Below are 14,419 nucleotides of genomic sequence, written 5' to 3'. Positions count from 1 at the left end.
AACTTTTAGACCAATGGTTCAGAATAGACTATCCAGTGACAAACCCCCAAATATATGTCAATTAATCTTTGACAAAGGAAGCAAGAACATGAAGTGGAATAGTGTTTTCAAAAAATGGTACTGATAAAATTGGTTAACCACCTATGAGAAATTAAAGGTAGATCCGTATCTCACATCTCACACAAAAGTCAATTCAATGTTGATCAAAGACCTTGAGATCAGACATTAATCCCTAAAGTTCACTGAGGAAAACATAGGCAAAGCACACCAAGATTTAGACCTCAAAGGAATCTTTAATGATAGGATGCTGATGACAAGCACTATTGAATCAAATATGAATAAATGGGACTACATCAAACTAAAAAGTTTCTATATGGCAAAAGAAACACAGGCTAAAATTAAAAGACAGCTGAGTGGAAGAAAACATTGTAGTCAACATATCAGATAAAGGGTTGATATCTAGGATATACAAAGTACTCACAAAGGTTAACCCCACAAAACCTAAAAACTCTAAAAAATGGGGAGAGGAAATGAACACACACTTCTCTGGCCAAAAGGCACATGAAAGAAAGAGCTCATCATCAATTATTAGGGAAATTCAAATCAATACAACAATAAGATATTATCTTACACCAGTGAGGATTACACATATAAAAATATTGAGAACAATTTGTGTTGGCAGAGATGTGGTGAAGAAGAAACTCTCCTCCATTACTGGTAGAACTGCTACCTGGTCCAACTCCTGTGGAAAACAACAATATGAGAGTTCTAAGCAAACTAAGAATTCATCTGCCACATGACCAAGAATTCCACCTATGGGTATCTATCCCCAGGACAGAAAAATATTCATTCAGAAGGATATATGCACATTGCTGTTCATTGCAGCACTCAGTACAATAGCTTAAGACTTAAAATAAACCTAGATGTCCAACAACAGATGAGTGGATCAGGAAGATGTGGTACCTATGTACAATGGAATATTAATGGCTGTAAGAAATTATGTAATCATACAATTTACTGAACCATGGATGGAACTGGAGAGTATTATGTTAAATAAACTAAGTCAGAAGTAGGATAAATACAGGCTACCACTTATATGTGATATTTAGGATAACTACATGATGAAATGCAGTGGTTTAAATATGGTTGTTGAGAACACTTTCAGCCTCAGAGTATATAGCAAGAAGAAGAAATTAAATGGAGAAAAACACAAATATTAAAGGATAGGGCACAGGAACCAAGAAATCTTAGGTGCATTGTTGATATTTAGAAAGAACAGAACAAAATATCCAAGCCACAGTCAACAATATAATCATCAGATCCAAACTTTAACAAACTAAACTTAAAATGGCCCTGTTATGCTGGAAGTCTGGGAGTAGGGGATGGTGGTATGGGATGCACTCTGGGAACTTTGGCGGAGGGAGGTTGACACTGGTGTTGGAATTGGTCCTGAAATATTGTATATTTGAAACCCAACTATGAAAACTTTGTAAATCACAATTTCAATAAAAAGTTTTTTTTTAAATGGTTGGCAGAATTTGTTATGTATTTCTGTTCTACTTTCAAATTTTTCTCACTGGATTGTTCGTAAAGTCTACTTCATTTTGCACTTCATCGATATGCTTCAATTATTTCCTGTTGCTCTATTTTTACCTTCTGCTTGCCCATCGAATTGGAAGCCTCCTCTACCTTGGAGGCAGCAGGCCACCTAGGTTTCTTCACTGGATGTTCCAGTGCTTTGGGGGCATGCTGGGGGCATGTAAAGAGAATGACATCTCTCTCTCTCTCTCTCTCTCTCTCTCTCTCTCTCTCTCTCCCTCTCTCTCCCTCTTCTCTCTCTCTCTCTCTCTCTCTCTCTCTCTCTCACACACACACACACACACACACACACTTGCTTTTTCTCTCTCTCTTTTTTTTTTTTTTTGGTTTTTCAGGCCACACCCGTTAGATGCTCAGGGGTTACTCCTGGCTACATGCTCAGAAATTGCCCCTGGCTTGGGGGGACCATAGGGGACGCCGGGGGATCGAACCTTGGTCCTTTCCTTGGCTAGCGCTTGCAAGGCAGACACCTTCCTCTAGCACCACCTCGCCGGCCCCGCTTTTTCTCTTATATATGTGAATATTTTTAAGTGTGTAAGTTGGATTGCAATAAATAGCAAGATTATTAGAAAACATGTTAAAAACTGCCTATGTGTGACCCTAGGGCAATTCCCAGAACCTGAAAAATTCCTTAAAACTTCAGCACTAAAAATTGCAAGTTGATAATACATTGGCCCTTGCAGTTCAAGAATTAGAAGTTTCATATAAATTAATAAACACATAACACAGTTTCATAAATTTGTTGGATTTTCCAATAAGGTATTTTTATCTCCTCAAAAGCTGGTAAGAAACAAGGAGACATTGGAATAGGGACCATCCCAGATATCCCAGATATGTTCACTTTTTTCTTCTCAACTTTTCTCAGCAAATCATACTGATTAAGCTCATGACAAAGGCTGGAAAATTTAAACTTCATTGAGTTCTCCTATCTTGCGCTGTAATTTCTTTATGTCTTTCTGAACTTTCTGTTTCTCTAAATCCATTTTTGCTTTTTGTATTTGTTGAAGAGAGCTGAGAGAGTCATGAATTGATTGAAATCCTAGAAAAGAACATAAAAAGAGAAATTCTTAAAGCATCATATTTTTGAACAAAAGTTCCTAATCAGCAGTGCTGTAATAAATGCCATTTAATTCGATGCAAATTTATATCCTTTAGAAACAAGTCTATGAATATACTATTATTTTTGCATGCCATGGAGATGCATTATTAACAATTGTATTTCTTAGGACGGTAGTGATAATATGGAGCAATAATACAGTGGGTAGAGTGCTAGCCTTGCATGTGGCCAACGTGGATTCATCACATATGGTCCTTTAAACTCCACCAGAAGTAATTTTAGAGTATAAAGCTAGGAGTAATCTGAGCATGTGGGGTGTTGTTCAAAAACAAACTAACAATAACAACAATAACAAATAGTGTTTCAACTTCTATCTGGCTTCATTATGGAAATTCAATTCAATTCCTATTATTTCATGCCCCATGAAATATTGCATATAACGAAATAATTTTTTTATTTCAAGAAAGTTAAAATAGTCTCTGCTTTATAGTTTGACCAGATATTTAAATTATCTTCTTAAATATTTATATTTCTGGGGCCAAAGCAATACCATTGTATTCATTGGGTAGAACACTAGCATTGTATGTGATCAACCTTAGTTTTATCCTCAGAACCCCATACATTACCCTGAGACCTTACCAGTAGTGATTCCTTAGCCAGAAGTAAGCCTAGAGCACTATCATCTTTTATGGGACACTGGGATTGAACCGTGGTCCGTCTTGGGTCAGCCACGTGCAAGGCAAACACCCTACTGCTGTGCTCAGGCTCCCAAAGCACTCTAGTCTTTCAAACAAGTTTTGAATCTCATCCATGAACTTTTCTTTCATTGTAATAAGAATTTTATTTATTTTCTTGTTTGTATTGTATTTGGACTATACCCAAAGGTGCTCAGGTCTCTAAAATAAGTTATTGAATAAAATAGAAGTAGCTGGTGAAGAAGACACTCCATGTCACCCTGACTTTGACTTAGGATCTGTACAGAAAACAGGATATTTAATTACAGAAACCTTACAGCAACAGCTGTGATTGTGAAGAGCTTTTACTGTGACCACAGAGAAAGACTTTGGGTTAGATAACTTAGTATGCCTAGAGCTGGTCTTATGCAAGGATTCTTCATATGAGGTCTGTTTAGGACAAAGGTTTTTCCATTCTATTTTCCCCATATTTTTCTGTGCCTATGCAAACAACCACCACCACCACCACAAAAACTGCCACACACATACCTTTTTAATTGTATTTTTAAAACCTCTTATCTTTTTTAAAAAAGATCTTATTAAACCTTCTGCTATTATATTAATGACTTTATTAGAGATACAAGAATTTTCACGAATATACTTGCTACTGAACTTTTTCTTCTTTTTCTACTCTTCCATTTTATTTTTTAGTTTTTCTTTCTATTTTTCTCAATAGCCTTGCTTTCCCTTATTGTGAAACAAATGTATTATGATTAGTTATGTCAACTATGTGATGCATTTTCTTAAAAAAAATTTTTTTTTAGCAAAGAGTAACTGGTGACAGATTCAAAGCTGCTCCAGACACACAAAAGCTCGAGTCAAAATAGGATTCCTCTACATCTGGCTGGTGTTACCCTGAGCCAGGGCACTTCCCAGGATGAACTATAAAACCAAGAAAATTGAGGCCAGCTTCATGCTGAAGCCAGGTGTCTTAAATTCTTTTTTGTGTTGGAATTATACAAGGCAATGCTTGGAGGTTGCTCACAGAATTTCTGTGGAACCATTTGTGCAGGGAGTCGAAACCAGGCCTCTTTCTCAGCAGCTTATTTTATAGGACAAATGTTAGGGGAAAAAAAACTCCTAATAAGTCTCTGGCAGTATGAATTATTGGATGAATGGAAGCTATTGATGATTAGGCACCACACGGTCCCCCAATCATGGAAATAGCACCTGTCAGTTGTAGAGCCCCCACCTCAATCAAAGAAAAATTAAGTTCAGATAAAATATAGACCATTCTGGTCTCACTCATCTATGGGTTTTAAGAAAAATGAAAGACATTCTTGCAATAATAATTTTCAGACACAAAAGAGAAAAGAGCTGGAAGTTCCAGCTCACCTCAGGAAGCTCACCACAAAGAGTGATGAGATTAGTTAGAGAAATAACTACATTTTGAACTGTCCTAATAATGAAAATATATGAGGGAAATGGAGAGCCTGTTTAGAGTACAGGCGAGGGTCGGGTGGGGAGGAGGGAGACTTGGGACATTGGTGACGGGAATATTGCACTGGTGATGGGTGGTGTTCTTTACATGACTAAAACCTAAATACAAATATGTATGTAATCAAGGTGTTTAAATAAAAAAAATCTTTACTTTACTAAACATACTTTAGTCCTGGGAGTAAATATCTTTCAAAAAAAGAAAAAAATATATAGACCATTCTATACTAACTTTTGTTAACATTGAGTGATTCTTTTCAAAATGTATTATAGCCACATTAAGCTTTTGAGGTTATAATTCAAATTTTATTAACCAGGATTCACAAGTCACTTCTCTACACATTTTTATGAAGGATGCAAAGGAGCAAGTCCTTATTTGGCTGAACTAGCACTTAGTAAAATACATGTAGAAACCTGTAGATAGCAAATGTCCTCTTCAAAGATATCTGGGCATTTTACTGATGGAATGACTACAAAGAAATCTCTGGCAGTTAAATGTAAGGAAGGATCAATTGCCTTGGCATATGATTCTTTGTCTGGTTACATTATTTTAGGCAATAATAGGAGTTGGGGATGGGGGGTGTGAGGGTCAGACTTCTAGGCAGTAAAATTGAGTTATATGCTAGAAATATTTGGCAGGAAGGAAACCACAATGTTTTCTTAAGAACCCCCAAGGCACTTCGATACAGGACTGAAATTTGATAGAATTGAGATGAAGTTTACTGAGAATTAGAATGCAGAAGATAAGTGAGGGGGTTTCCTCTATTGTGGGAAGCGTCTCAGAATTGTGACTTAAGGCAGATGGCAGCCTTGTAGCACCTATTCCCCTCCCTCCTTTTGACAAATTAGAATGTGTCTTTCAAATTAATCCCCTTTGATGTTAGCCAGCTTGACTCTGCTGCCATTGGCCATCTTCTGAAGAAAAACATGCTTTGTAATGAACTTTGAATTCATTTCTTGGTTCAAAAGGTCAGACATTCAATCTGACGTCTTTGCAGCCTCATTATCAAATGTTCAGTGAGAAAAGCATTTGATTTCAACCCCTAATTTGATGATATACCTACTAGTCACGTCTTAGTGATCACTGAGGACTTTCCAATTCAAATAGAATCCTATGAGTCTAGCTTAGAGGACACAGAAATCTCACAGCAATCGCGTTATGTGAGTTTACTTATGTAAGGTAAGAACATGCATTTAATTACCTGCCTTTGGTGTTTTTATGTTCTTTGGTATGTTTAAGTATTATATTAAATACAGAAGATGTCACTAAATGACAGCATTGATGCTTATCCATTAGCACAAAGAAGAAAAGGGTGCAGAGCAATGGCAGAGTAGTAGGGTGTTTATCTTGCACATATCGAATGCAGGATCCAGGTTCAATCCCTGGAATCCCATATGGTCCCCCAAATCTAGGAGCGATTTCTGAGAGTAGAGCCAAAAGTAACCCAAGTGCTGCCAGGTGTAGCCCTCCAGGACACCCCCCCCCCAAGAAATAAACAAAAAGGAGAAGAAAACAAGCATCAAGTAGGAAAAGGCTACCTGCCATCTTGTTCTTAAGTAAAGGTATCTAACTACTCACCTGTTTGATACTCATTCTGCATTTTCTCTAATTCAGCCCAGATGAGTTTTTCCAGTAGGTTCATCTTTTTGTACAGTTTATTTTCTATTTTTCTTATGGACTTTAGCTCAGTTTCCTGTTTTTGTAGGTTAATAAGATTCTCTAATTTGCTGGAAAGTTGCAGTAGTTTTTGTTCCAGTTTTTTTTCAGATTTGTCCTATAAAGAATATTATGTGATAAGACCGCAGGAAAAAAAAACTTACATGGATTTGCATTTTAGCTTAAAGCATTTTGGGTTCATTTTTAACAATTTCACTTTTCCATGTTAAGACATTGAAAATTCAGACATTTTGTTGGTTCTAAAACTGTGTCCAGGTGTTTGGTACTCGGTACTACATATGATTACATATGATTCCCCCAGGCCCTGCAGGTGTGATTCCTGGGCACAGAGCCAGGAGTAAGCCTTAATCACGACTGAGTACAGCCCAGATAAGAACAAAAAACTCTCTAGGTGGGACCAGAATTTACATCAAGGCCTCCCAAAGATGAGGTTACAGCTGAATTCCCAGACCCTTCTATGGTACGCATTACCAAGTGTGCAAACTCTGTGTCCCCAACTGTTGGAACAATAGAATTAAAAATATAGTTGTTAAAAGAAAAAAGTAAAATCTCTGGTGTATTCTAGTATTTGGGCAGTGCGACAGCTCTGCAGCCTGAGGCTTATTAGCTTTTCTTCCCTGTGAGGTCTTCCGCAAACCACCCCAAATTTGGACTCAAACTGGCTGAAATTGGCCCAGGGCCCTTTTGGTTACCGTCTCTCTGCCCCAAGAAGAGAGTAATCTGCACTTGAGATTTCCAACTCTTGCAGTTTTAAAACGCTGTGATGGCAGAAGAGGGTCTTATATAGCGGTGCCTAAAGGCCCTCGTCTCATGTTTCAAAAAACATCTTTAAGGGGGGGGGCAGATGCTACGTGGCCCTGTACTGCTCTCCCTAAAATGCTCAGTTATTGTGCTGCTTGCAGAAGGCCCAGAGTGACTCTGGAATTCTCCAGAGCATCGGGTGCATCAACAATAAGGTCTTACTTGCTTGGGAAGGAGAATTGAAAACAGAGTTACTAGTGTCTCCGGCAGGTCAAAACAGCTTGTATAAAGCAAAACTTTTCAAGCTTTGTGTGGAAAATTCACCCAAAATGCTATGCCCAGCAGCATAGACTCTCAGGGGGAGGCCTCAACTGCTCTGACACCTCAGGTCCGGGTTGGGATCAATAATCTATATTAAAAAAGCAATTGCAGTTTGACAGCCCACTGGCTATAAACCCACAGATTCCCTCATAGTTAAATGACTTAGTTATTATTATTGTTGCTGCTGCTGTTGTTGTTTGGGTAACTCCAGCAGAGCCTGGAGTGATCTCTGAGATCACTGCTGGAGGTGCCAGGGACCAAACCTGGGTCTGTCTGCTGCCTGTAAGGCTAGTGCCTGTCACCTGTGCTATTTCTCTAGCTCACTTAAAACTATTTTGATCTAGTGACTAGTGCTTTACAGATTAGGCTGGCACAGATAGAGCTCATGCTTTGGGATGAGTTTAGAGCTGCAAAATAGCATGCAGAACACAGGCATATGAATTTCTATAGTGCTGCAAAAAATGTTAGTGACATAGGAAAGATGACTGTGAGCAAGTGTCACGTGAGGCCTTTGCTCATCACTAACATCCACCTGGTGACTCAGCAACTGTTCACCTCAAGAGTAGCGGACTCCTTACCAGTTGCTCATGTAGGAGCTGCATACACTGATTTACATGGTCCAGATGGTCTTTTCCATATTTGATTAACTGATTCTCTGTCCATTTTTGTTGGTTCTCAAGTTCTTCATAAACATTACTTGAAAGTGTATTAAATCTAAAGGGAGAGAAGGGTTGTCTTTTTTTTAAACCACCAAATTTAATGTTAAATTCAAACAAAAAAACAAAATGCATTATTGAGGAAAAACTTAAGTCTATTTTGATGATGAGACTCAAGAAGCATAAGCAAGAAATTTTGGGGCGTTGTGGCTCTGAGGGAGCCTATGCTAAGCTTGGGCTCAACCTGGCTGCTGACAACACCCCTCTGGTTACCTGGAAATCCAATATCTAGATAGTGATAGTTACAGAAATCCTAATTACCTATGCCTATTTCCTCTCAGAAAGCCCAGATAAACTACTTGGGAAAAGAAGAAATACTCAGCTAAGGAAGTATTTATGGTTGATGTCAGCAAACTTTTAATATTTATAATCATTATTTGAAGTTCTATCCTATGATCTGAGGCATACAGTTAAGGCTGTCATTGGGCAAGAAAGTAGCCTCATGGGGCCAGAGAGGTGATGCAAGCAGTAGGGGCATTTGCCTTGCTACATGCTAGCCTAGGACAGACAGAGGATCCATTGCCCAGCATCCCATATGGTCCCCCAAGCCAGGAGCGATTTCTGAGCGCACAGCCAGGAGTAACCCCTGAGCATCACTGGGTGTGGCCCAAACCCCCTAAAATAAAAAAAAAAAAGAAAGCAGCTTCAGATGACATAAATAAGCATGACATAAACAAACCAACATGGCTGTGGTTTAATGAAATGTTTGTTATATATATCCAGATGTAAATTTCACCTACCATCAGGCAAATATAAACATAAATTATAAAAAGTATAAATATTATTCTTCACGGTGGGTATATTTACTGGGAGGTATTAGTTGTTAAATCCTGTTCTTACTAAAACCTCTATGAGGCTGGGCAGTGTGATTCACCCATGCAAAAGGGAATAGCGTGACAGGAGGGAGAAGAGCCTGGAAAGGATGAAATGTGTAAAGACTTAAGAGAGCGTCCATGGCAGATTTTCCTTTCCCTTGTTTATCTACTCAGGTAAAATCTTTGGAAAAAATTTGAATAACACCAGGGGTTTCTGTGTAAAATTTTGGAGAAAAGAGTATGCTTAAAGAGGTAATGAGTTTCTCATAAATAATAGGGCAGTAGTATAAGAAAGTGCTACATAGGATACTATATAAGAGAATGGTGTGTGTTTGTGTGTGTGTGTGTGTGTGTGTGTGTGTGTGTGTGTGTTTCAAACTCAGGCATAGAGAGACATTTACTCTGTCACTAAACCTCATTTCCCAGTTCAATAGAGAATAATTTGTTTTGTTTTGGGGGTACAGCTGGTGATGTTCAGGGTTTACTTCTTGCTCTGTGCTCAGGAATCATTCCTGGTGATGTTTGGGGCACCATATGGAATGTTAGGGATTGCATGCAAGCTAAGTGCTCTCCCCATTGCCCCAGATAAAACTTTTGCTTTTTGACTTATGTTGCAATTCTGATTCTATAATTTTGAAAACCATACATTTTAACTAACTTTTACTGTTTTTTTTTCTTTTTTTTTAATTTGGTGAGGGAACGAGGGGAGACACACTTAGCAATCATTGTTTAGGGCTTACTCCTGGTTCTGCTATCAGGCATCAATCCTGCTGAAGCTTGGGGAACCAGATGGAATGCCAGGGATCAGAGCAGGTTGGCCACATGCATGACAAATTTCTTATCTGCTGTATTACCTATTGCTCAAGCCCCAACAGGGAATGATTTCAAAAATGTCAATCAATGGATGTTATTATAGAGATAAAAATAATTAAACTGATTATCATCAATTGAAAAGGTCCCTCTACTAGAAGACGAGCTCACACCTTTCACATCTGCAGAGGCAAAGAGAGATTCAAAAGGGTGGAGGGAAGGAATTGGTAAGGGGTTTTGGTTTCTTTTATTTGCATGTGAGTTTCTCATTGCAAAATGTAATTTCAAATTTCCTTTTAGACTAGGCCAAATGTATTTGCAGGACAAGGCATATTGTTCTTTACTTTGTGGATAGCTTGAAGTAATGTTTGTTAAGAAAACTTGCATAATGATAATTTAGAAATGAAAATTGATTAAGACACCCTAAACATACAGTACATGTATTTGCCTCCTTGACTATCCTAAACAAGTGTTTGAACCAATAATTGGGCTAGACAAGTTATATGAGGTCATTTTTATTCAACCTAGGGTCATTTAGCAATGTCTGGAGATACTTTTGATTGACACAGATGGAAGATACCCTGTGAACTTTAGCAGGCACAAGTCAGATCCTAACAATGCGAAAGACTCTATAATACACAGGGTAGATCCTTCACAAAGAACTGTCCAATCAAAATGCTTTCTGCACCTAGCTTTAAGGAACCCACATTTAGATTTAGATGATTGCTGCAGACGTGTTGCGTCTCAGCAATTCTCATAGGTCATAGTACTTCACGAGAAGAAAGCGGGAACACGAACGGCTGAACAGAATAATATTGCAGAAATGATTACCACACACGAAGTATGGGGACCCACGTCTGATGAGCGTGTGACAAGTTTAATTTTTTGAGCAGGAGAATTTATAGGGGCAAGATTAGCCAAAGGTAAAGAATGATTGTAATCACAAAGCCTAGTACAACAATAACAATATCCAAGCTATGGGTGTGACTGTAAAAATTCTAGGTTACAAAGGAGAAGGTCACAACTCAAGGTAACTCTTTGCAAGCTTACTTCAAATGTAAAATCAGGATTAGGAGGAAGTAGGACATATCTAGAAACTTGTTCTTTCTAGGCTGGATTCTATTGTTTTAGAGGTTAAGTGAAAGGAGGAGCCAAATCTCCAAGAATGTGCTTCCCTATTTCTAAAGGAGGGTCAATAGTCAAGATCTGTATTCTGGTTATGCCCTTGATTACCAGAAACTGCAGCTGCAGAGGACACATTTGAAAAAGAGAGAAAAATTGTCTTTGCTTTTAGGGCTGGCTATATCCAGAAAAGGCGGTTCTAAAATAAACTTTGGTGCTGGGATTTCTGAGCCAAATTATTTGATAGAGGCCATTATTTAGCCTGGTATATACAAAGGAGACATAGTCAAATACTGGCTGAAAATGTAATGCCAGGCATCTCTTTGGAAATTCCTCAACCATCCATGCAGGGGAAAAAGGCGTCCACAGCGGGCCTTTTGAGGAACCCCATGGGGGTTAAATTTGTTTTACCCACCAGGAGAATCTGAGGATACATCTGGTGAGCCCCCCTAGAAGCTTAAGTATGCCCTGGCAGATGATAATTTCAAAAACTAAGAAAACTTAATTTTATAAATCATAGTTACAATAGTTGAATTTTGATTTTCATCTCTATCATCTTTTTGATACAGCGGTGTTTTCTCACATAGAAAGCATAGCTTGAGAGGCCAGAGATACTTAATAGACAGGGCATTTGCCTTTCAAGTGGTTGTCCTGCATTTGATATCTGGCATTCTATATGACCTTCGAGCACAATAGCCATCATCCCTGAGCATAGAGTCAGAAATAAACCCTGAGTAAGGGCAGGTGTGACTCCCTCATCCTCAAAGAAAGCAACTTGATTCAGTTGTGTATAGAGATATAGAGAGCATAAAGTCAGTTGCTCTTCTTTGTTTTGCTCTAATCAAGATAACATCAAGCTCAAACATTGCTACTGGTTAGTGCTGTTGAATCTAAGATAAATAAATCCCCACTAAATAGGCAAAGAATCTTGTTTTCCAACTGCTTCCTTTCTCTGAATCTTCCTATTCTATACAAATCCCTTATTTCATTCAGGCTTACTTTCAAGTTCTACCTTATGAAGTTTGTTTTTATTGACCACATTGTATACCATAAAACACCCTAAGCTTTATGAAAATAAAGGTTTAAAAGTGATGCTTTTAAATAATGACCAGATCCTAAGATAACATATTGCCATTTTTTGTTTGCTTTAGTTACCACACCTAGCTGAGCTCAGTGCTTATTCCTGGCTCTGTACTCTCTACACAGTGTGAACAATGCCTAGAATCGGAAATGTGCCTGTGAGTAGTTGTTGGATAAACCTTTTCATTTAATTCATTTTAAAGGCTGCTCATAAATAACAGATCAGAGATAAGTCAAGTTACTTACAGCCTAATATTCTAGAGGAAGTATTAATTAATAGTGATGGTTAAGGGGGAAAAACAATCTACATATAACCAAGAGAGAGTTTTATAATTGAGAATTCAGACTTCATATTTTTTGACTGTATAAATAAGTGAGAGCATATACGCTCATCACTGATGCAATATTAAGGTCCCTCTGAAAGTGAAGAAATCATTAAATGTGCCCAAGTAATATATTTGGAAGGGCACATCAGTAATTGAAATTCTGAAATTAAAATAAAGCCATAAAATTGAATTACTACTTAATGAGCCTTTTATTACAAGGCGTTGTCTATAATTGAAAATTCACTCTTTCAGTTACAGTTAGAAGTTAGACTCTGTTGGTATCTTAAAATGTAAAAAAGTCTTTTCAAATCTACCTGTGAAAGATAACTAAAATTAAAAATAAAATATTTTGTTTCCTAGCATTTGATCTATCCTTAGATATGTCCTGTGTGCATTAAAGAAAAACAAGAATTTAGCTGTTTTGGGGGTCAAAATGTTCTACAAAAATTTTTTTGCTTTTGCTTTTTTTATTTGTTTGGTTTTTTGGGCCACACCTGTTTGATGCTCAGGGGTTACTCCTGGCTGCCCCTGGCTTGGGGGGACCATATGGGACGCCGGGGATCGAACCGCGGTTCTTCCTAGGCTAGCACTTGCAAGGCAGACACCTTACCTCTAGCGCCACCTTGCCGGCCCCTCTTCAAAAGTTTATTAAGTCATCATGTCTATCTTTCAAAATGAATAAAGTAATATCAAGATTTAAGGAAAAATATTTCTTTTCCTCAAAGTTTTTTTCTAATGAAATGAATATTTGCCATAGAATTATATTCCTATTAATTAAGCCTTTTTTCAATATATACAGAAATATTTCTATAAGATGCATCTAGATTTATAGATAGGTAAATAGACAAATGAGTTTTTTAATTTTCCTTTTTTAAAAATACAAAAGTATTATCTTAAAATTATAACTAGAAACCTCATAGAATAATGTGAAATATTAGTTTGCTTGCTTGTTTGGGGGCCATATTGGCTACATTCAGGGCTTACACTTTCCAATGTTAACTAATTTACTTAATTTTCATGACTGTAAGCCTTATTATCTTTAGTTTATTTTGATTTAGTATCCAATTATGCTTAGGGCTCAGTCTTGGTTCTGTTCTTAGGAACTTTTCTTGGTGGTGCTCAAGGGGACCTTATGCAGTGCCTGAGATTAAAACAGTGATAGATTGAGCCAGGGTCAAGGCACAAGGCAATACCCTACCCATTATATTATATCTCCAACCCAAGTTTTCTTATATTTTTTGTTTGTTTTTAGGCCATACCCAGTAACACTCAGTGGTTACTCCTGACTCTGCACTCAGAAATCACTCCTGGCAGGCTCAGAGAATCATATGGAATTCTGGGGTTTGAGCCCAGGGCAGCCACATGCTTTATTTGCTAGGTTATTGCTCTGGCTACAGTTTTCTTATCTTTAAAGTAGAAACAAGACCCTTCAGATCTGAATGTGCTTGTAATTTTTGAGCACTTAATGATTAGTAAACTTTAGAGATGTCAATCACTATGTTAGTTTATCTACTGCTAGATCTTAATAATGTCCTAACTTATAGATTCTTTACCTGTGGATAGAATTTTTATTTGTGTTCTCTCTCCAGCTGGAAAAGGCTGTGATTGTCTTTGGATATTCCAAACCACCACTGACATATTATATTCATTTGCCTTACTAGCCAAATACTTTTGCTTTTCTTGTAAATCATTACTAACTGAACAGTATGAACAGAAAGAGCTATCTAAGGACTGAATTGATAGAAAACAGCTCAATTATAGAAGTCCAGAGCTTTTGCTGCATAAACACTATGTTGTTGGCTTAGAAAATTACTTAGCTGAACATCTATTTAACAATGACCTTGTAGGAAAGAGGAAGGTAAATGCAGGGATATAAATGCAGAGCCAGGAGAACTCCTGAGCATTGAAAGGTGTGGCCCAACAGCCCCCTTCAAAAAAGATTAATTTTTGTGTTTGAAACTGGGGATTAAATATGCAAGGTTA

General features: G+C 37.7%; 1 protein-coding gene across 1 annotated transcript in view; it reads right to left on the bottom strand.

Annotated features, from left to right (window-relative positions):
• Positions 1 to 2,504: 2,504 nt before the first annotated feature.
• The window catches only part of FAM81B (family with sequence similarity 81 member B), a 64,836-nt gene continuing 52,921 nt past the window's right edge, over positions 2,505 to 14,419 (bottom strand). Inside the window, exons 6-8 of the mRNA XM_049769147.1 lie at positions 8,146 to 8,281; positions 6,407 to 6,602; positions 2,505 to 2,638 (exon numbers count right to left, since the gene is read on the bottom strand). Coding sequence (XP_049625104.1) covers positions 2,505 to 2,638; positions 6,407 to 6,602; positions 8,146 to 8,281 — 466 coding nt within the window. The remainder of the gene's footprint in view (positions 2,639 to 6,406; positions 6,603 to 8,145; positions 8,282 to 14,419) is intronic.

Source organism: Suncus etruscus, chromosome 2 (assembly GCF_024139225.1).
Source record: "Suncus etruscus isolate mSunEtr1 chromosome 2, mSunEtr1.pri.cur, whole genome shotgun sequence".
In the NCBI taxonomy this organism is placed as follows: Eukaryota; Metazoa; Chordata; class Mammalia; order Eulipotyphla; family Soricidae; genus Suncus; species Suncus etruscus.
This window is presented reverse-complemented; position numbering and strand designations above follow the sequence as displayed.